The sequence below is a fragment of the Mobula hypostoma genome, chromosome 12, assembly GCF_963921235.1.
Source record: "Mobula hypostoma chromosome 12, sMobHyp1.1, whole genome shotgun sequence".
NCBI lineage: Eukaryota > Metazoa > Chordata > Chondrichthyes > Myliobatiformes > Myliobatidae > Mobula > Mobula hypostoma.
Window position 1 is genome coordinate 47494500 of NC_086108.1, and position 22934 is coordinate 47517433.

At 40.7% G+C, this 22934-nt stretch overlaps 1 protein-coding gene across 3 annotated transcripts in view; it reads left to right on the forward strand.

Annotated features, from left to right (window-relative positions):
* rnf2 (ring finger protein 2) overlaps positions 1–22934 on the forward strand; it is a 78159-nt gene that overhangs the window by 50110 nt on the left and 5115 nt on the right. For 2 of the 3 annotated variants that reach the window (XM_063064013.1, XM_063064012.1), the window contains exons 4-7: positions 171–386; positions 5652–5930; positions 9314–9370; positions 22297–22468. In XM_063064013.1, coding sequence (XP_062920083.1) covers positions 171–386; positions 5652–5930; positions 9314–9370; positions 22297–22468 — 724 coding nt within the window. Of the gene's footprint in view, positions 1–170; positions 387–5651; positions 5931–9313; positions 9371–16655; positions 16825–22296; positions 22469–22934 lie in introns of those variants that run through there. The other variant, XM_063064014.1, reaches the window with a different exon arrangement.

A 22934-nucleotide genomic window follows, 5' to 3' on the forward strand; every position in this document is an offset into this window, starting at 1 on the left:
AGTGCCCCGAGGTACCGCCTGATCTAGCCACCCATGAATGCTAAGAGCCTCACACACCCTGCCCACAACTGTGCACGAGAAAGTATCTGTTAATTATGATTCTAGTCTGACTGTTTTATTTTAATTTATCTACTCATACTGAATAATTCCAACTTTTTTTTTAAAATAAGGAACAAAGAGTGCCCGACCTGCAGGAAAAAACTGGTCTCCAAGAGATCGCTGCGGCCAGATCCAAACTTTGATGCTTTAATCAGCAAAATCTATCCCAGTCGAGATGAGTATGAGGCCCACCAAGAAAGGGTGCTGGCTCGCATCAGCAAGCACCACAACCAGCAGGCTCTGAGCCACAGCATTGAAGAAGGACTCAAAATGCAGGCACTTAATAGGTAATTATGCTACCTTCCTTACTTGATAAATACCAGTGAATTGCCCATGAATTTATAGCTGTAGAAAGGAGATGCAGCAGGTTTCTAATGGATTTTTATAGAAGAGGAGATGCGACACCTCCCAGAAAGGTGGGGTGGTGGGCACGTTTCTGTACCAAATTGACTCGGTGACACTCCTCCACCCAACAAATGAGGAGTATGCACAGAGGCTGCATTCATTTCATGAGGTCTGGAATACGAGAGCAAGGATGTGATGCTGAGGCTTTATAAGGCCTGGTGAGGCCTCACCTTGAGTATTCTGAACAGTTCTGGGCTCCTCATCTAAGAAAAGGTGTGCTGGCATTGGAGAGAGTCCAGAGGAGGTTCACAGGAATTCCAGGAATGAAAAGGTTATCATACAAGGAACGTTTGATAGCTCTGGATCTGTACTCGCTGGAAATTAGAAGGATGAGGGGGGATCTGGTTGAAACCTTTCAAATGTTGAAAAGCCTAGACAGAGTAGATGTGAAAGGATGTTTCCCATGGTGGGGAGTCTGTGACAAGAGGGCACAGCCTCAAGATAGAGGGACGTCCATTTAAAACAGAGATGCAGAGAAATTTCTTTAGCCAGAGGGTGGTGAATTTGTGGAATTCAGGCAGCTGTGAAGGCCAGATCACTGGGTATATTTAAGGCAGAGCTCAATAGGTTATTGATTGGATATTGATCGGGGAGAAGGCAGGGGAGTGGAGCTTGAGGGGTGGAGGGTGCGGGATAAAAGGATCAGCCATGATTGAATGGTGGAGCAGGCTCGATGGGCCAAGTGCCCTAATTCTGCTCCTATGTCTTATGGTTTTTTAATTGGCATGGTAAGAATATGGGTTGTGTTTGCTGTTCCCAATCATGTTGTGGCTTTCAAAATTCAACTGGGGATTTTCACTGATGAGCTGCTTAAAACATGCAAAGGAACAAATTATATTTTTATTTCTTGAATTATTCTCCAGTTGGCATGTTCAGCAAGAGTCAAAGGATAGAGAAAAGTACAAAGGAATAGATTCTGGAAAGGAGAAATAGAGTAACTGAGAACTTGTGGAGAGGAGGAGCAAAGAAACAGTGAGGTGGGGAGTGGAGTCAAAGGGCATCAAGAAGACAGTGACCATGAGACAAATGAATCTTCTCTCAAACTTTATAATTAAATAATTCAGACTAAAAGACAAATATATTAATGAGCATAATGTTTGCCTGTAGGAGCATATTTAAACCATCAAGTTTTTTTTTGCAAAAGCGTTATGAAGAAAAGAAAAATTGAGTGAACAATGAATTGCAATACAAAGACTCCGGCAAACATGTGCCCATTGGTCACTTTATTTGTACCTCCTGTACTTATCAAGTGGTCACTGAGTACATGTTCCTTATCTTCAGCTACTGTAACTCATCAACTGCAAGGTCTGATGAGTTGTGCGTTCAGAGATGCTCTTCTGCACACCACTTTTGTAACGTGCGGTTATTTGAGTTGCTGTTGTCCATCACCATCTCCTTTGTCTTACTGATGTTGAGCTGCAGATGGTTCAGCTTGCACCATTTGACAAACTCCTCCACCAGGGCCCTGTACTCATCTTCCCATCCTCCCTTTACACACCCAACTACTGCTGAGTCATCAGAGAATTTCTGCAGATGACATGACTCAGTGTTGTACCTAAAATCTGAGGTATACAGGGTAAGCAGGAAGGGAACCAATACAGTCCCAATAGCCAAGAGTTGCAGATCAGGTATGGTCTTGATTTTCAAAACGCAACCAAAGGCTAAATAATCTAGATCTTCTCTCACAGAAATGCTTTATCTTTTACTTGCTTTTACTAAAACGTTAGTCATATACCTTATCTGCTCAAGTTTGGATTCCAAAGGTGAGCCCTTATTTAAAAAACATCCAAAGTATTCAGCAACTGAAATTAAATATTAATATGAAACTGCAGCACCTTCCTTTGACCTCAGTAGGACTCTCTAAACTTGCATACTTGGAGTTTTAAATGTATAGCTTTGGTGTTCAGTTACTTATTACAACTAAATCTTAATTAATATTAATTACCTGGTTAATTCCTACACTGTTTCAATTGGACTCATTGTTTCCCACACAATAGAAAGTGTACTTAAGTCAATATTGAGCAGCATTGATTATATGAGAATGCTTTGGGTTATTTAATACCCATCAGCAAGTTCCTGTTAAGTAAATTATTTACTTGTTACTTAAGACAGTACATCTGATTGGCATTGATAAATAAAAAGAACTTTATGACTGTGTGTACATCAATAAAATAAAACATGGGGAGGAAAGATATTTTGCAGCATTTCTAGCCTTCATTATTTTTTTGTTTTATAGTTCTACCATTATTGGAAATTGTTTTCTATAAATGAGAAGCAGGAACAAACTTAATATGGGAGTTTCAAAGAAACTCCCTGCAACAATCACATTGGCTGTATTTTTTTTGGAAACTGTAGGAAAATTGCGTTGTCAGAAGCTAAACCTGACAAACGTGCCTGGTGACCAATGCCACTGCAGTATTGTTGCCAAGAATTGAAAACACCAGCAGTCTGTGCACAGTCCCTAACGTCCATCAAATGAGGTAATTGCAAAATAGGATTGATTGACCTGGATTAAATGAAAAGTTAGTAAAAGATTGCACACCATCTAAATGCAGCAATGAAAAGAACTTGCCCCATGAGGCAACTATTTGGTTTTATGGTGAAGATTATTTTTGATTGTTTTCCCCAAGCTCCCTTCATTTGGAAAACTGACATTTCAGAGTTATCAGGCCTTCCAACAGTGTTGTATTAGAAACACAGACTTAAGTTTCCATATTATGCTGCTTAAAGCTGCAACAATTTTATATTTGTAAATGGACAAACGGTGTCTTTTGTGTGTCTTTACCACTGTTTTTGTTAATGTAAAAGGTAATTACTGTTGAATAATTTTCTGCAGGAGAGAAGAAGCGCTCCATTTTTATATCTTGAAGCATATCCTGATTTCATTTTTACCACCTTCTGATCAATGATGAAATTCTTTGGCAATACCCTGTCGCTGTTTTGAAGTATGCCACATGGAAATTAGTCAGTAATACCCCTTCTCTTAAACAATCTAGGAAAGGAGAACATTGAACCGGTATCGTACTTGTAGGAGAATGCTTACAAGAAAACTTGGATTACAACCTGCTGATTTCCTGTGTACAGCTTTTGATGCTAGCAATGATGGAAGTTGAAGTGATGATGGTTAAATAATGCAGAAAAAAATTACAGGCAAATTAAGGGCTATGGGGAAAAGGCTGACGGGTGGAGATGAGTCCATGGCCAGATCATCCATGATCTTACTGAATGGCGGAGCAGGCTTGACGGGCCAGGTGGCCGACTCCTGCTCCTATTTCTTATGTTCTTATGACAGAACAGAATCATGCATTAAAGAATGAAGTGACATCTGAGGGATGGGAGGGGAATGGAGGGGAGAATCTTTAAATCAGAGCATGAACAACGAAATTGATTGATTAACAAGCTGGAAACAGTAAATTAAGACTGATGTCAAGCATTTCATAATTTCAGTATATCCCAAAGTACTACCTGTATATCAACAAAATACTTTACTTTGTCTTTATTTTAATTTTGACAATCACTGCTGCCAACTTGCATACAGAAAACTCTGTTTCTGTTGATAAAGTAAATGATGCACTTGTGTGGTTTGGTGGTGTCGGTTAAGGCCTAAGTATGGTTCAGTGCACCAGATGAGTTTAGGGGAGGGTAAGGATTGATTGGCCTTGCTTTCAAATATAATCATTGGAACTTGCGACATAGGAGACTATTTGCTGAGTGACTCTGCTGGACTCAGTGATACATTTTTATTTATTTAGTGATACAGTGCAGAGTAGGACCTTTCCTGCCCTTCGAGCCACGCCACCCACCAACCCCTCCTCCCCCCCCGACGACCCTGGTCTAACCCTGACCTGAACACGGGACAACTCACAGTGACCAGTTAACCTACCTGCTACGAATTTAGACTGTAGGAAGAAACTGGAGGACCTGGAGAAAACCCACACATTCCACAGGGAGGACCAACAGAGACTCCTTACAGAACGGCACCTGAATTGAACTCTGAACTCTAATATTGTCATGCTAACCATTGCATTACTGGTCACCCATTCTGTGCCCATGGGCTCTCTTTTATTCATTTCCCTGCAGGACTTTGCCAAACACCTTACCAAAAAGAAAATCTGTGACTATATTACATGTTTGCAGCATGGTATTGTAGTGGTTAGCACAACGCTTTATAGTACCTGGATTCAATTCCTGCTGCTGCCTTAAAGAAGTTTGTACATTCTCCCCGTGACCATATGGGTTTCCTCTGGGTGCTCCGGTTTCCTCCCACCGTCCAAAGACCTACCAGTTGGTAGGTTAATTGGTCATTGTAAATTATCCTGTTCTTAGACTGGGATTAAATTTGAGATTGCTAGGTGACTCGGCTCGAAGGGCCAGATGGGCTGATTCTGCTCTGTACCTCAAAAGTAAATAAATAAATATCGCCTCCAAGTTATTTACTCAAAAAAAATTCATTAAATAGCATCAACTTTATTAATGGATGGCACAACTGATAATGCAGCATTTGTTTCTAGAGGGCTTGGCCTTGAATGCCTGTTGAAAGATTTTTGTACTAAGGCCAGAAGTGCAAACCTTTGACTCGGTCAAGTCTAAGTCATGTGCATTGTATTATTTTGATACTTGGCTCTTTTGTCACATAAATTGATTTCTGTTCTAGATTAACTTGTGAGTACTGTGAAGTTTGATCACTTTATTGAAATGGAGAGTCAATTCAAATGTCATATTATTTTCATACTTGCCTAAGAGTGTGAAGACAGTCTCTCCCTCTCAGGGCAAATGCCGCCTTCTTTTGAGTTTTGAAGCCCTTTAAATTGCTTTTGTGAGTAAGAATAATGTCCAGTTTTACAGACCTGTGTGCCTGAGCTTCATTGTATTAAAAACGCATCAGCATTGCAGTAGTAACCATGTGGCTTACAAACCTTCTAGCTTTGGTTTGTCAACAGTTCATATGAATGTTTAAAATTTCAATCTGTCTTGGAAAAGTAATGATTATTCTGCAAATTAAACCATCAGAAGAACAACAGAACTACTTGAACTATTTTGCACTTTGTAATGAAGTAATCTCAGTGAATCAAAGATGTTTGCCCATGAGTTCTTGGTGAGCACCCACTTCAATACCAGTGTGCAAAATTTTTGTCTGTCTGGTACAGAGCGCAGAGGGTAAGAAAGCACCAGGCTGAGAACGGCAGTGGGGCAGAAGATAACGGGGACAGTTCACACTGCAGTAATGCCTCCACTCATAGTAACCAGGAGGCTGGACCTAGTCAGAAACGTGCAAAAACGTCAGATGATTCGGGGCCTGATCTTGACACCACGAATGAGAATGGAACAGGGGATCCTGATCCAGTAACCGATGGAACTAATGAAATCGAACTGGTCTTCAGGCCTCATCCTACGCTGATGGAGAAAGATGAAACAACACAGACCAGGTATGTATAGAAAAGGGATTGTTGCATTTCATTGGATTGAATTGGCTTTATAACTGACATCCTTGATATACATGAATAAAAATCTTTACGTTACATCTCTGTTTAAATGTGCAATTATAGTAATTTATAATAAATAGTATGTGCAACAAGATAGACAATATAACCTAGAAATACAGTTATGAGTTCATCAGTCTGACGGCCTGGTGGAAGCAGCTGTCCCGGAGCCTGTTGGTCCTGGCCTTCATGCTGCGGTACCGTTTCCCAGATGGTAGCAGCTGGAATAGATGGTGATTGGGGTGACCCCAATGATACTTTGGGTCCTTTTTACACACCGGTCTTTGTAAATGTCCTGAATAATGGGAACTTCACAGCTACAGATGCGCTGGGCTGTCCGCACCACTCTCTGCAGAGTCCTGTGATTAAGGGAGGTACAGTTCCCAAACCAGGCAGTGATGCAGCCAGTCAGGATGCTCTCAATTGTACCCCTGTAGAAAGTTCTTGGGATCTGGGGGGCCATACCAAACTTCTTCAACTGTCTGAGGTGAAAGAGGCGCTGTTGTGCCTTTTTCACCACACAGCCGGTTTGTACAGACCACATGAGATCCTCAGTGATGTTTATGCCGAGGAACTTAAAGCTGTTCACCCTCTCAACCCCAGATCCATGAATGTCAAAAGGGGCTAGCCCATCTCCATTCCTTCTGTAATCCACAACCAGCTCCTTTGTTTTTGAGGGAGAGGTTGTTTTCCTGACACCACTGCGTCAGGGTGATGAATTCTTCTCTGTAGGCTGCCTCTTATTATTTGAGATTAGACCAATCAGTATAGTGTCAGCAAATTTAATTAGCAGATTGGAGCTAACCAGATTGGGTGGCGACGCAGTCATGGGTATATAGAGAGTAAAGGAGGGGGCTTAGTACACGGTCCTGAGGGGTTCCTGTGTTGAGAGGCAGAGGGGTGGAGGTGAGGGAGCCCACTCATACTATCTGCTGGCGATCTGACAGGAAGTCCAGGGTCCAGCTGCCCAAGGCAGGGTCAAGGCCAAAGTCTCTGAACTTCCTGTCGAACCTGGATGGAATTATGTGTTGAATGCTGAACTGTAGTCCAAGAACAGCATTCTCACATAAGCATCCCACTTCTCCAGGTGTGTAGAGCTGTGGCTATTGGGTCATCTATCAATCAGTTGTGTCGGTAGGCGAATTGTAGGGGGTCCACTGTGGGTGGTAGCAAGCTGCAGATGTAGTCCTTGATCAGCCCCACCCTGGGATGCTGTCCGGTCCCACAGCCTTGCGACTGTCCACTCATTGGAAACACCTGAGTACTTCACCTTCAGAGATGACCAAGGTGCAGGTCGCATCAGCTGCAGGTCTCCTCGGGCTCAGTGTTAGCAACATTGAATCGAGCGTTTTTAAAAAGAAAAAAAAACAGATTTAGCTCGTCTGGGAGAGAGGCATCGATGTTGGAAATTCCACTGCATTTAACTTTGAAGTTTGCAATGGTGTGCAGACCTTGCCACAAAAAGCTGCGTATGTTGTTGGTGGAGAGTTGGGTCTGGATCTTGTCCCTGTAATTGTCATTTCGCTGCCTTGATGACTTTGCTCATTTCTTGAGCTCCTGTTGGTTACCGACAACGTAAGCTCTGTGTCACGCAGTAAGTGCTGCTTGCACAGAACTGTTGATTCGGGGTTTCTGGTTTGGGTAGACCCTGACCAATTTCTGGGTGACAACATCCTCAATACACTTGTAGTTGAAACTAGTGACCCCATTGTGAACATGGAAACATCCTCATCATGGAAGACATTCCAGTTGACGTCATTCGAGCAGTTCTGTAGCATGGAGACCGATTAGTCGGACCAACAGTGGATGGTTTTAACTATGGCCGCCTCTTGTTTCAGCTTCTACCTGTACATCGGCAGCAGCCTCACCTCGGAGGGGTGATCTGACTTACCAAGTGGCAGGCGAAAGAGCGCTTTTTAAGCGTTGTGGAAGAGAGAGTAGCAGTGGTCAAGTATCCTATCTCCTCGTGTGCTCACCTGAATGTGTTGACAAAACTTTGGAGAGACTTTAGTCAGTGACGCTCTATGAAAGTCACCGATGACGATGGAGGCAGTCTCCAGGGTCTCGTATTAATTCAGATATTTGAAAAAAAAAGAAACAGAATATGACATTGAAAACAAATTTCTAGAAGTACGTATGTGGTTGGTCACTATTGGAAAAAGAAACACTAATATTCTGAAATACTATTATTGGAGGTTTGTTGTCCACTGCAAAAACAGCTGCAGTTTTTAAAAATAAATTAAATATGAAAAACTTCAAATATTTATGTAGAGTTTGCAGAGTAACCCAAGTGGGATGGTGAATTTGGGCAACAAGATGAAGTTGAGAGTGATTTTTAAGAGTTCTAATGTGGAATAATAGTCATTGGGAATTCACAGATTTAAAATTTATGGACATGCAGAGACTTTTTATTATCTAAATAGATAAACCTTAAGTGGTATGACAATTTGATAAGATAGTTAAAATTCATAGGTGGAGAGGTTGTGAACAATTTTACTTTTTATTTATTTATGGGATGTGGACATTGCTGTCAATGTCGGCATTTTTTGTACATCATAAATTTCCTTTAAAACGAGGAGGCTGTCCAAGGTCAACTAGAATCAAATCTAACGCTGAGAAATGAAATCTGCCAATCTTACCTGAATTAAAAGATGTTAGTTAACCACATGGGATTGGCTAACACTAACCTTTTATTTTAATTGCTGAAGCTTCTTATACAAACAGGGTAGAATCTGAACTTGTTCCTCTGAATCAATTTCCTGCAATTCTGGGTGATCCTCATAATCTTCTCAAACTGATATAATACGTCTACTTCAAGACAAGGTGTCGTTGTGTTGATCTCTGCTTTATTTGTTTTTAATATTCCAGCCAGGGCAAGGGCTGAGACAATAAACTTGGATTTTTCTGAGGCAAGGACATGGTTTCCTCTCTTGCTAACTATCACTGGAAGTGATATCTGTGGATAAATTTGAGATTTGCTTTTGGTAGTATGATGATCATTTGTTCTACCATCCATTGAGATGCAGGGCAGTCTAATTCTGGGGCTGTTACTGGGAGGTATCTTCCTCCAGTGGGGTCAGTGATCGCAGGAAATAGAAATTGGAAGAAAACTTGAAGTAGTAGAGAAATGAAAAGTGCAATATTGTAGACAAGCTTATCATAGTTTTGAAAAAGATAGAACTGTGCCTGAAGATGGTGATGCTGCATTCTGAGTGTTTCATGATGCTGATATTTCTATTTAGCAGAAGCAACCGTGAATACAAATAATATACAAACAGTTATGAGCCACCATTTACTATGACTCTAAATGGTTTTCTGCTTTAACCAAGGCAGGTCACGGTTGGTGTTCAGAGGATTGTGGGCCGTACACCGGTGTCCAGAAAACGGTAAGCAGTTTCACCAAACTAATTTCTCCATGCACTAGTAAAAGACTGCTAACTACGTAGATCTGGTAAACCCACTCCAATTATGGTCACACGAGGAAATCTACTGATGCTGGAATTTCAAGTAACACACATAAAAATTTCTGGTGAACGCAACAGGCCAGGCAGCATCTCTAGGAAGAGGTACAGTCGACGTTTCGGGCTGAGACCCTTACGAGATCTCTTACTAACTCTTCTTTCAGTTAGTCCTGACGAAGAATCTTGGCCCGAGACGTCGACTGTACCTCTTCCTAGAGATGCTGCCTGGCCTGCTGCGTTCACCAGCAACTTTTATGCCAGCGACGGTCACTCTTATTTTCTGCCTTCCTTGTAAACCTTCTCTGCACTCTTTCAACCTTATTAATATCCTTCCTGTAATTTGGTGACCAAAACTGCACACAATACTCCAAATTTGGCCTCACCAATGCCTTATACAACCTCACCATAACATTCCTACTCTTATACTCAATACTTTGATTTATAAAGGCCAATGTACGAAAAGCGCTCTTTACGACCCTATCTACCTGTGACGCCACTTTTAGGGAATTTTGTATCTGTATTCCCAGATCCCTCTGTTCTACTGCACTCCTCAGTCCCCTACCATTTACCTTGTATGTTCTACCTTGGTTTGTCCTTCCAAAGTGCAATGCCTCGCACTTGTCTGTATTAAACTCCATCTGCCATCTTTCAGTCCATTTTTCCAGGTGGTCCAAATCCCTCCGCAAAGCTTTGAAAACCTTCCTCACTGTCCACTACACTTCCAATCTTTGTATTATCAGCAAATTTGCTGATCCAATCTACCACATTATCATCCAGATCATTGATATAGATGACAAATAACAATGGACCCAGCACTGATCCCTGTGGCACATCACTAGTCACAGGCCTCCACTCAGAGAAGCAATCCTCCACTACCACTCTCTGGCTTCTTCCATTGAGCCAGTGTCTAATCCAATTTACTACCTCTCCATGTATACCTAACGACGGAATCTTCCTAACTAACCTCCCATGCGGGACCTTGTCAAAGGCCTTACTGAAATCCATGTGGACAACATCCATTGCCTTCCCTTCATCCACTTTCCTGGTAACCTCCTTGAAAAACTCTAATAGATTGGTCAAACATGACCTACCACGCACAAAGCCATGTTGACTCTTCCTAATAAGTCCCTGTCTATCCAAATACTTGTAGATCCTATCTGTTAGTACTCCTTCCAATAATTTACCTACTACCGACGTCAAACTTACCGGCCTGTAATTTCCCGGATTAGTTTTAGAGCCTTTTTTAAACAACAGAACAACATGAGCTATTCTCCAATCCTCTGGCACCTCACCCATAGATACCGACATTTTAAATGTATCTGCCAGGGCCCCTGCAATTTCAACACTAGTCTCCTTCAAGGTCCAAGGGAACACCCTGTCAGGTCCTGGGGATTTATCTACTCTGATTTGCCTCAAGATAGCAAGCACCTCCTCCTCCTCCTCCTCCTCAATCTGTATAGGTTCCATGACCTCACTACTTGTTTGCCTTATTTCCATTGACTCCATGCCAGTTTCCTTAGTAAATACAGATGCAAAAAAAAACTGTTTAAGATCTCCCCCATTTCTTTTGGTTCCATACATAGCCGACCACTCTGATCTTCAAGAGGACCAATTTTATCCCTTACTATCCTTTTGCTCTTAATATACCTGTAGAAGCTCTTTGTATTATCCTTCACCTTGACTGCCAAAGCAACCTCATGCCTTTTAACCTTCCTGATTTCTTTAAGTATTTTTTTGCACTTTTTATACTCAAGCACCTTATTTGCTCCCTGTTTCCTATACATGTCATACATCTCTCTCTTCTTCTTTATCAGAGTTCCAATATCCCTTGAGGACCAAGGTTCCTTATTCTTATTCACTTTGTCATTAATCCTGACAGGAACATACAAACTCTGCACTCTCAAAATTTCTCCTTTGAAGGCCTCACACTTACCAATCACATCCTTGCCAGAGAACAACCTGTCCCAATCCATGCTTTTTAGATCCTTTCTCATTTCTTCAAATTTGGCCTTTTTCCAGTTTAGAACCGCAACCCAAGGACCAGATTTATCTTTATCCATGATCAAGTTGAAACTGATGGTGTTATGATCACTGGAACCAAAATGTTCCCCTACACACACTTCCGTCACCTGCCTTAACTCGTTTCCTAATAGGAGATCTAATATTGCATTCTCTCTAGCTGGTGCCTCTATATATAGATTTAGAAAACTTTCCTGAACATATTTTACAAACTCTAACCCGTCTAGACCATTAACAGTATGGGAATCCCAATCAATATGTGGAAAATTAAAATCCCCTACTATCACAACTTTATGTTTCCTGCAGTTGTCTGCTATCTCTCTGCAGATTTGCTCCTCCAATTCACGCTGTCTATTGGGTGGTCTATAATACAACCCCACTAATGTGGCCATACCTTCCCTGTTTCTCAGCTCCACCCATATAGCCTTGGTAGACAAGCCCTCTAATCTGTCCTGCCTGAGCACTGCTGTAATATTTTCCCTGACTAGCAATGCCACCTACCCTTCATTCCTCTGCCTCTATTACATCTGAAACATCGGCACCTGGAACATTAAGCTGCCAGTCCTGCCCCTCCTGTAGCCAAGTTTCACTAATGGCTATAATGACGTAATTCCATGTGTCAATCCACGCCCTCAGCTCGTCAGCCTTCCCCACAATACTCCTTGCATTGAAATATACACCTCAGAAGATTATTACCACCACACACAACCCTTCTATTTGTGACTTTGCATGAACTTTTAACATTTATTTTCACCCCCGCTCCACTATCTGCTCTGGCAGTCTGGTTCCCATCCCCCTGCAAACCTAGTTTAAACCCTCCCCAAAAACACTAACAAACCTCCCTGTAAGGATATTGTTCCCCTTGTAGTTCAGGTGTAACCCATCTCTCTTGTACAGGCCCCACCTGCCCCAGAAGAGGTCCCAATGATCCTGAAATCTGAAACCCTGCCCCCTTCACCAGTTCCTCAGCCACGTGTTCATCCGCCAGAGCATCCTATTCTTACCGTCACCTGCCCCAGTATGTAACCGATGAGTTTGTATCTCAGGAATTATACCATACAAACATGTAAGGAAGCAGGAATACACCCATCAACTCTGGATCTATTCTGACATTCTGTAAGATCATGGCTGATCTGATTTTAACATAACATTAGAAATAGGAGCAGGAGTAGGCCATCTGGCCCATTGAGCCTGCCCCACCATTCAATAAGATCATGGCTGATCTCTCCATAAACTCAGCTCCATCTACCTGCCTTTTCCCCATAACCCTTAATTCCCTTACTATGTAAAAACCTATCTAACTGTATCTTACATATATTTAGTGAAGAAGCCTCAACTGCTTCCCTGAACAGAGAATTCCACAGATTCACCACTCTCTGGGAAAAACAGTTTCTCCTCATCTCCGTCTTAAATCTTCTCCCCTGAATCTTGAGGCAATGTCCCCTAGTTCTAGTCTCACCTACCAATGGAAACAACTTTCCTACTTCTACCTTATCTATCCCTTTGAAAATCTTGTATGTTTCTATAAGATCCCCTCTCACTCTTCTGAATTCCAGAGAGTATAGTCCCAGACGACTCAATCTCTCCTCATAAATTAACCCCTTTATCCCTGGAATCAACCTGGTGAACCTCCTCTGCAGTGCCTCCAAAGTCTGGAGACCAGATCTGCACACAATACTCCAGGTGCGGCCTCACCAGTACCCTGTATATTTGCAGCATGACCTCCCTGCTCTTGAATTCAATCCCTCCAGCAATGAAGGCCAACATTCTGTTTGCCTTAATAACCTGTTGCACCTGCAAGCCAACGTTTTGCGATTCATGCACAAGCACTCCCAAGTCCCTCTGCACAACAGCATACTGCAATCTTTCACCATTTAAATAATAATCTGCTCTTCTATTATTCCTTCCAAAGTGGATGATCTCGCATTTACCAACGTTGTATTCCATCTGCCAGACTTTGGCCCACTCACTCAACCTATCTATATCCCTCTGCAGACTCTCCACATCCTCTGTACAATTTGCTTTTCCACTCAGTTTAGTGTCATCGGCAAATTTTGCTACGTTACACTCAGTCCCCTCTTCCAAATCATCAACGTAAATGATAAACAGCTGCAGGCCCAGCACCGACCCTGTAGCACGCCACTCAACACCGACTGCCAACTGGAGAAACACCCATTTATACCTTCTATTGGTTAACTAATCCACTATCCATGCCAATACACTTCTTCTGTCTCCATGCATCTGTATTTTATTTGTAGGTCTCTTGTGCGGCACCTTATTGAACGCCTTTTGGAAATCCAAGTATACGACATCCACCTGTTCCCCTGTATCCACTGCATTCATTATGTCCTCAAAGAACTCCAGTTAGTTTGTCAAACAGGACCTGCCCTTTCTGAATCCATGCTGCATCTGTCTAATGGAACCACTCCTTTCTAAACGTTTTGCTATTTCTTCCTTACTGACGGCTTCAAGCATTTTCCCGACTACAGATGTTAAGCCAACTGGCCTATAGGTGCCCGTCTTTTGCCTACATCCTTTTCTAAAAAGTGACGTGACGTTTGCTGTCTTCCAATCTGCTGGGACCTGCCCAGAGTCTAGAGAATTTTGGGGTAAGTGATTACCAACACGTCCACTATAACCTCCGCCAATTCCCTCAGCACCTTGGGATGCATCCCATCAGGACCAGGCCACATTAGCCAATTCCTCCCTCCTCCTGTTGTAGTCTCCCTTGTTGAAGCATAATACACTAGTTTTAGATCTAACTATTTCATCCTCCATCTGTATGCGAAATTCAATCATACTGTGATCACCCTTTCCAAGAGGATCCCTGACTACAAGATCATTAATCTTACCTGTCACATTGCACAGGACTAGATCTAAGGTGTCATTTTCCCTTGTCGGGTCACTAAAATGCCTCTCAGGAAAGCCATCACGGATGCATTCTATGAAGTCCTCCTTCAAACTTCCTTGACCAACCTGATTCACCCAATCTACGTGGAAGTTGAAATCCCCTATGACAACTGCCGTTCCGTTCTTACAAGCCTCAGTTATTTCTTGGTTAATCGCCTCTGCCACTGCAATAGTTTTATTAGGTGCCCTATAGACAACTCCTACCAGTGATTTTTTTTCCCCTTTACTATTCTTAATCTCTACCCAGATGGACTCAACATTCTGCTCCGTAGATTTTATATCATCTCTCACAATCGTCTTGATCTCATCCTTAATTAAGAGCGCCACCTCACCTCCTTTGCCTTCCTGCCTATCTTTCCGTATTACCTGATACCCTTGGATATTTAATTCCCAGTCATCTCCACCTTGCAACCAGTTTTCTGTAATAGCCACTAAATCATATTTTGTGCTATCTGTTCCCAGTGCTTCTCATTCCCTTGATCATAACATGAATTAGTTGCTTTCATCAAAGAAAGTGATAACAGCTTTGACTCAAATTCTCTGATCAAGGTCAATTAGGGCCAGAAAAAGTCCATTTCTCAGGCTTCCAATTTCAGGGTTTCGGAGTAGTGCCAGGCCTAGGTTTTTCTGACACCCTAGTTTGCTAATACTGAGTCCAACCAAGTTGTCAGTATCTGAGTCTAAAATGGAGTTTTTAGATGGGGACCTACAGCTGAAACCATTCTTGTCCTTGCCCTACATATCTGAGATTGTCAAGCAGGGACCAGGGAATAAACCTCTTCGTCACTAGTAGACAGTAACTTACCTGGTTGTCATTTGGCTCACACAGAAGAGCTCCCTGTGAATTTGATCTGTATTAGAATTAGCATTTCAGCAACCCTGCTCAGTGCAATTATGACACAACCTGCATTGCAGTAGTCATGATTTTTCAGTACCCTAAGCATAGCTTGTGTTTCTATTTCCAAAGTTGTTGCACCATTTTTTAAGCTCATGTTTGACCAGTGATGGCCACAGCCAATCAGAATCAGGTTTATTAATCGCTGATACACTCAGTGGCCACTTCATTAGGTATCACGGGTTGCAATGAAGGCACGACGGCAGCTTTTATCGTCAGGAGTTTGAGGAGATTTGGTATGTCATCAAAGACGCTCGCAAATTTCTACAGATGTATCACAAAGAGCATTTTAACCGGCTGCATCACCGTCTGGGATTGGGGGTGGGACACTGCACAGCATCGAAGTGAGCTGCAGGAAGTTGTGAACTCAGTTAGCTGGGTACCAGCCTCCTCAGCATCCAGGATATCTTCAAGGAATAATACCTCAGATAGATGGCATCCATCAGTAAGGACCCCCATTACCCAGGACATGCTATCAGGGAGGAGGTACAGGAGCCTGAAGGCACACATTCAGTGATTCAGGAATAGCTTCTTCCCCTCTGCCATCAGATTTCTGAATGGACATTGGACCCAAGAACACTACCTCACTACTTACTTTTTCCCTCTTTTTGCACTATTTATTTAATTTAACTTTTTAAATATATTTACTTTAATTCAGTTTTTATTATTATGTATTGCAATGTACGGCTGCCACGTAACGACACATTTCACGACATGCTGGTGATATTACACCTGATTCTGAGTCTGATATCTCCTGCACTTTATGAAGTGGCCTCTGAGTGTACATATAACCATATAACAATTACAGCACGGAAACAGGCCACCTTGGCCCTTCTAGTCCGTGCCGAACTCTTACTCTCACCTAGTCCCACCGACCTGCACTCAGCCCATAACCCTCCATTCCTTTCCTGTCCATATAGCTGTCCAATTTTACTTTAAATGACAATATCGAACCTGCCTCTACCACTTCTGCTGGAAGTTCGTTCCACACAGCTACCATTCTCTGAGTAAAGAAGTTCCCCCTCATGTTACCCCTAAACTTTTGCCCCCTAACTCTCAACTCATGTCCTCTTGTTTGAATCTCCCCTACTGTCAATGGAAAAAGCCTATCCACGTCAACTCTATCTATCCCCCTCATAATTTCAATTACCTCTATTAAGCCCACCCTCGCCCTTCTACGCTGCAAAGAATAAAGACCCAACTTGTTCAACCTTTCTCTGTAACTTAGGTGCTGAAACCCAGCTAACATTCTAACATGTCATGAACTTTGCTGTTTGGCTGTGGTACAGTTCAAGACATAAAAAAAAGTTACTGTAACTTAGAATAAAACAAAATGAATAAGGCAAAATAAGTGAGGCAGTGTTCTTGGGTTCATGGAACATTCAGAAATCTGGTGGTGGATGGGAAGAAGCTGCTCCTAAACAGTACAGTGTGGATCTTCAGGCTCCTGTACCACCTCCTTGATGGTTGTAATGAGAAGAGGATATGTCCTACATGGTAAGGGCCATTAATGATGGATGCTGCCTTCCGAGACACCACCTTTTAAAGTCGGTGCGGAGGTTTGTACCCTTTTTCTTTCTTTCTTTTTAAATCTTTTTATTGAGTAAGTATACAAAAAAGGTAAGCCATATAAACATTAATACAATGTTAAAGTATAATAAAATTCCAAAAGATAACAATACCAAAAAGAAAATACTACAAACAATGTAATTTAAGCATAAGAAACCAAGATAACATAATAGTATACTAAATTTTATATATATCAATGGAAAAAAAAAGAAAAAAAAACCCCAAAAAAAAAACCCACCGTGCAACTAACTAAAAGCAAAGCAAAGCAATGGGCTAACTTGAAACCAAACAGAGTTAAACTTAAAATCACGTCCTCAATCCCGACCTCCATTAAAACAGTGAAGAAAAAACAAGAAGGGTAAATATTACATTAAATGAAAATATCGAATAAAAGGTCCCCAAATCTGTTCAAATTTAAATGAAGAATCATAAAGGTTACTTCTAATTTTCTCCAGATTCAAACATAAAATCGTCTGAGAAAACCAAAAAAAGGTAGTTGGAGCATTAAGCTCTTTCCAATGTTGTAAAATACATCTTTTCGCCATTAAAGTAAGAAATGCAATCATTCTACGGGCTGAAGGGGAAAGATTACTAGAAATTTTAGGTAGTCCAAAGATAGCAGTAATAGGGTGAGGAGAGATATCTATATTTAATACCTTAGAAATAATATTGAAAATATCTCTCCAAAAAGTTTCCAAAGTAGGGCAAGACCAAAACATATGAGTTAAAGAGGCTATCTGCCCCGAACATCTATCACAGAAAGGATTAATATGCGAGTAAAAACGCGCTAACTTATCTTTGGACATATGTGCTCTATGAACCACTTTAAATTGAATTAGGGAATGTTTAGCACAAATAGAGGAAGTATTAACTAATTGTAAAATCTGCCCCCAATCATCCACAGAAATGGTAAGCCCCAATTCCTGTTCCCAATCTACCCTAATCTTATCAAATGGAGCTTTCCTAAGTTTCATAATAATATTATAAATCATAGCCGATGCACCTTTCTGACATGGATTAAGGTTAATTATCGAATCTAAAATATATATAGGAGGAAGCATTGGAAAGGAAGTAAGTATAGTACTTAGGAAATTTCTAACTTGTAAATATCTAAAAAAATGTATTCTTGATAAGTTATATTTATTAGATAATTGTTCAAAAGACATAAGGGAACCATCTAAAAATAAATCCAAAAACCGTAAAATACCCTTAGTCTTCCAAGTTTGAAAAGCGCGATCCGTAAAAGAGGGAGGAAAAAATATGTTACCTAAAATAGGAATCGCTAACCCGAATTGATTAAGATCAAAAAATTTTCTGAATTGAAACCAAATGCGCAAAGCATATTTAACTATCGGGTTAGAGACCTGCTTAAGACGTTTCGAATCAAAAGGAAGAGAGGAACCTAAAATAGAACCAAGTGTATAACCCTGAACAGATTGTAATTCCAATGCTACCCATTTAGGAATAAATAGTATGTCCCGGTCAAGTAACCAAAATTTCATATGTCGAATATTAATAGCCCAATAATAAAATCTAAAGTTAGGTAATGCTAAACCTCCATCTCTCTTAGCTTTCTGTAAATGTATTTTACCCAGTCTCGGATTCTTGTTCTGCCAAATAAATGAAGAAATTTTAGAGTCAACTTTATCAAAAAAAGATTTAGGAACGAAAATTGGTAATGCCTGAAACACATATAAAAATTTTGGCAAAAAAAACATCTTAACTGCATTAATACGACCAATCAAAGTTAAATATAAGGGAAACCATTTAGATGAAAGTTGAGTAATATGGTCTATTAATGGTAAAAAGTTAGTCTTAAATAAATCTTTATGTTTACAAGTAATTTTAATCCCAAGATATGAAAAGTAATTATTAATCAATTTAAATGGAAATTTATAATATAAGGGAAGATGTTTATTAATCGGAAAAAGTTCACTCTTACTAAGATTTAATTTATAACCTGAGAAAAGACCAAATTGTGCTAATAACTCTAAAACAGCAGGAATGGATCTCTCAGGATTAGAAATATATAAAAGTAAATCATCAGCATAGAGTGATAATTTATGGGACTTTAATCCCTGAGTTATCCCAGTAATATTTAAAGATTCTCGAATAGCAATTGCAAGAGGTTCTAATGCAATATCAAATAATAGGGGACTAAGAGGACAGCCTTGTCGAGTACCACGAAAGAGAGGAAAAAAAGGTGAGTTTAAGGAGTTAGTACGAACCGAGGCTACAGGGGAGTAATATAACAGTTTAATCCAGGATATAAATTTCAAGCTAAAATTAAACATTTCAAGCACCTTAAATAAATAAGGCCATTCTACTCTATCAAAAGCTTTCTCGGCATCTAAAGAAATAACACACTCAGGAACATTTTGTGAGGGAGTATAAACGATATTTAACAATGTACGAATATTATAAAAAGAGTAACGACCTTTAATAAAACCCGTTTGGTCTTCCGAAATAATAGAAGGAAGTACTTTTTCTAGTCTATTTGCTAATAACTTAGAAAAAACTTTAGAATCAACATTTAATAAAGATATTGGTCTATAAGATGCACATTGAGCAGGGTCTTTATCCTTCTTTAGTATTAAAGAAATTGATGCTCTATTAAAAGATTCCGGAAGTTTACCAAGTTTCAAAGAAGCCTCAAAAACCTTATAGAGCCAAGGAATCAATAAAGAAGCAAAACATTTATAAAATTCAACGGTAAACCCATCAGGGCCAGGAGCTTTCCCCAGATTCATAGAAAAAATAACATTCTTAATCTCATCCATTGTAATGGAAGTATCTAATAAAGAAGACATATCCTGTGAAATCAGAGGGAAGTCTAACTTATCTAAAAAATCATTCATATATTTAGAATCTCGAGGAGACTCTGATTGGTATAAAGAAGAATAAAAATCACAAAAGGTTTGATTAATCCCCACATGATCCAATATCAATCGATCATTTTGGTTATAAATCTGATTGATTTGAGATTTAACATAATTAGATTTCAATTGATTAGCCAGCAGCTTGCCAATTTTATCACTGTGAACATAAAAATCACTTCTTGTTTTCTTTAATTGGTTTACAATCGAGGACGAGAGTAGTAAACTGTGTTCCATTTGAAGTTCAGTTCTTTGTTTGTATAGCTCCTCAGAAGGAGCCATAACATATTTCTTATCAATTTCTTTAATCTTGTCCACAATTACCATCTCCTCCTGCTTCTGTTTCTTCCTCAAAGCAACGGAATACGAAATAATCTGACCCCGAATATAGGCTTTAAAAGTGTCCCAAAGAGTGTTAACCGAAATATCTTCTGTATGGTTAATTGTAAAAAAAAGCTCAATCTGTTCATTCATAAAATTAACAAAGTCCGAGTCCTGAAGCAACAGCGAATTAAAACGCCATTGTCTATTGTTTGGTATATTGGCCATAATTTTAATAGAAAGCTTAAGTGGAGCATGATCCGAAATGGTTATAGAATCATAATCACATTTAATCACTGAAGGAATGAGACGAGAATCAATGAAAAAATAATCAATTCTTGAATAGGAATGATGAACATGTGAAAAGAAGGAAAAATCTTTTTCCTGAGGATGCAGAAAACGCCAAATGTCCGTCGACCCAGAATCAGAAAGGAAAAAATTAATCAAATTTGCAGATTTATTAGGTAAAGTCCGTAAAGGAGCCGAACGGTCCAAAGCTGGAGATAAACAGGTATTAAGATCTCCGCCCCAAATCAATGAAAACTCGTTCAAATTCGGAAACTGATCAAACAATGATTTATAAAATTCCGGACAATCCATATTAGGAGCATAAACATTAACCAAAACTACTTTTTTATTAAATAATAAACCACTAACCAATAAAAATCTACCATTCGGATCAGAGATAATATCCTGTTGTATAAAAGTAACTGAGGAGTCTATAAAAATAGAGACGCCTCGAATCTTAGCATTGGAGTTCGAATGAAATTGTTGTCCCTTCCAAAATTTGAAAAAACGTAGTCTGTCCCCCCTCCGTACATGGGTCTCTTGTAAAAATAAAATTTGTGCTTTAAGTCTCCGGAACACTTTAAAAACTTTTTTCCTTTTAATAGGTTTGTACCCTTAATGCTGAGTCTACAACTGTCTGCAGCCTCTTGCACATCCTTGCATTGGAACATCAAATCATTTAGAATGCTCTCCAGAGTACATTTGCTAGAGTATTTGGTAACATAAGTCTCTTCAAACTCCTAATGAAGTGTAGCTGCTTGTGCCCCTCTTTGGTGATTGCATCAATATGTTAGGCCCTGAATATATCCTCTGAGATGATTGTGTGCAGAAACTTGAAGCTGCTCGCTCTTTCCAATGGTTGACCCCTCACTGAGGACTGGTGTGTTCTCCTGACTTCCCGTTCCCGAAGTCCACAATCAGTTCCTTGGTCTTGCTGACATTGAGTGCAACGTTGTTGTTGTGACACCACTCAACCAGCTGATCTCTCTCACTCCTGTCTGCCTCCCTGTCACCATCTGAGATTTTGCCAACAGCAGTGGTGTCATCAGCGAATTTATAGATGGCATTTGAGCTGTGTCGAGCCACGCAAAGGGTGTAGAAAGTAGAGCAACTTGCTAAGCGTGCGTCATTGAGTTGAGTCTGTGTTGATTGTCTGCGAGGAGATGTTACTACTAATCTGCACTGACTGTGATCTCCTGATCTGGAAGTCAGGGATCCAGTTGCAAAGGGAAGTACAGAGGTCCAGGTCTTGAAGCTTGTTGATTAACACTGAGGGGCTGACGGGTGTTGATCGCTGTACTGTAACCAATGGACAGCAGCCCGATGTGGGTATTGCTGTTGTCTAGGTGGTCCAAGGCTGGGCGGAGAGTGAGGGAGATTGCGTCCGCTGTGGACCTGTTGTGGTGGTAGGCAAACTGCAGCGGGTTCAGGACCTGCTGTAGGAGTTAATTCTAGCCATAATCAACCTCGCAAAGTACTTCCATCACAGTAGAAGTGAGTGCTGTCAGGCGATAGTCACAGAGGCAGCTCGTTCTGCTCAGGTTTTTCAGTACCTGCCAGGTACACCATCAGAGCCTGAGGACTTGTAAGGGTTTGCCCTCTTGGAGGAAGTTCTGAATTCTTCCTGTGAGACAACGATCACAGGACCACCGGGTGCTATGGAGATTTGCACAGTTGTAGTTTTACTCTCCGTTTCAAACAGCACATAAAAGGTGTTGAGCTTATCGGGGAGTGAAGTGTTGCAGCCAGTTAGGTTTTGCCTTGTAGGAAGTAGTGCCTGCAAACCCTGCCACAACTGTCATGCATCAGATTGTCACCTGCCCTCAATGTTGCCGAGACTAGGCACTCTGGTTGAAATGTAAGGTAGTGGAACCAGTGTTACAGTTAGCTTTCATAACTAACATTTGGAATTTGAGGTAGTGAGGGTGCACATTTCATTTCTCCTATTTTTTTTCTTTGTTTGGTTTAAAAAGGTACATAAAGACAACAGGAAATGCTACAGTTGACCACCTGTCCAAGTATCTGGCAATGAGATTAGCCTTGGAAGAGCTCAGGAAAAATGAAGAAGCAAACCCAATGAATGTGGAGACTGTCAGTGAGAAGCAGTACACCATATACATTGCAACGGTGAATGGCCAGTTCACTGTAAGTATCTGACCTGCTTTTCAACAGTGGGTCACCTGCAGTTTATTTCAGATCAATGGAAAATCTCACTTATTATAAAATCTGGGGAGAGTTTGTTGTCATTGGAAGGATAAAAACAGAAAATGCTGGAAATACTCAGAAGGTCACTCTCCATCTGTGGGAAGAGGAAACAGTTAATGTTTTGGGTGAAAGACCCTTTGTCAGAACTGGGAAGGAGAGTAAAGAATCTCGTGGGGCTGCAGAGAGGGCGGGATATCTCTGATCAAGTTAAATTCATGTGGCTGAGGGATAAACAGGGTTACCTGTGCAAGAGGCAAAGGGGTGCAGATGGAGAACATAGACAAAAAAATGTGGGAGTTGTGAAGTTCATTACAGGAAGACATGCATGAAACAAATACGCTGAGCCAATATCACAGATGGATGATTGAAATTTCATATGCTTGATTTTAGTTTTCAAGAAAAGATA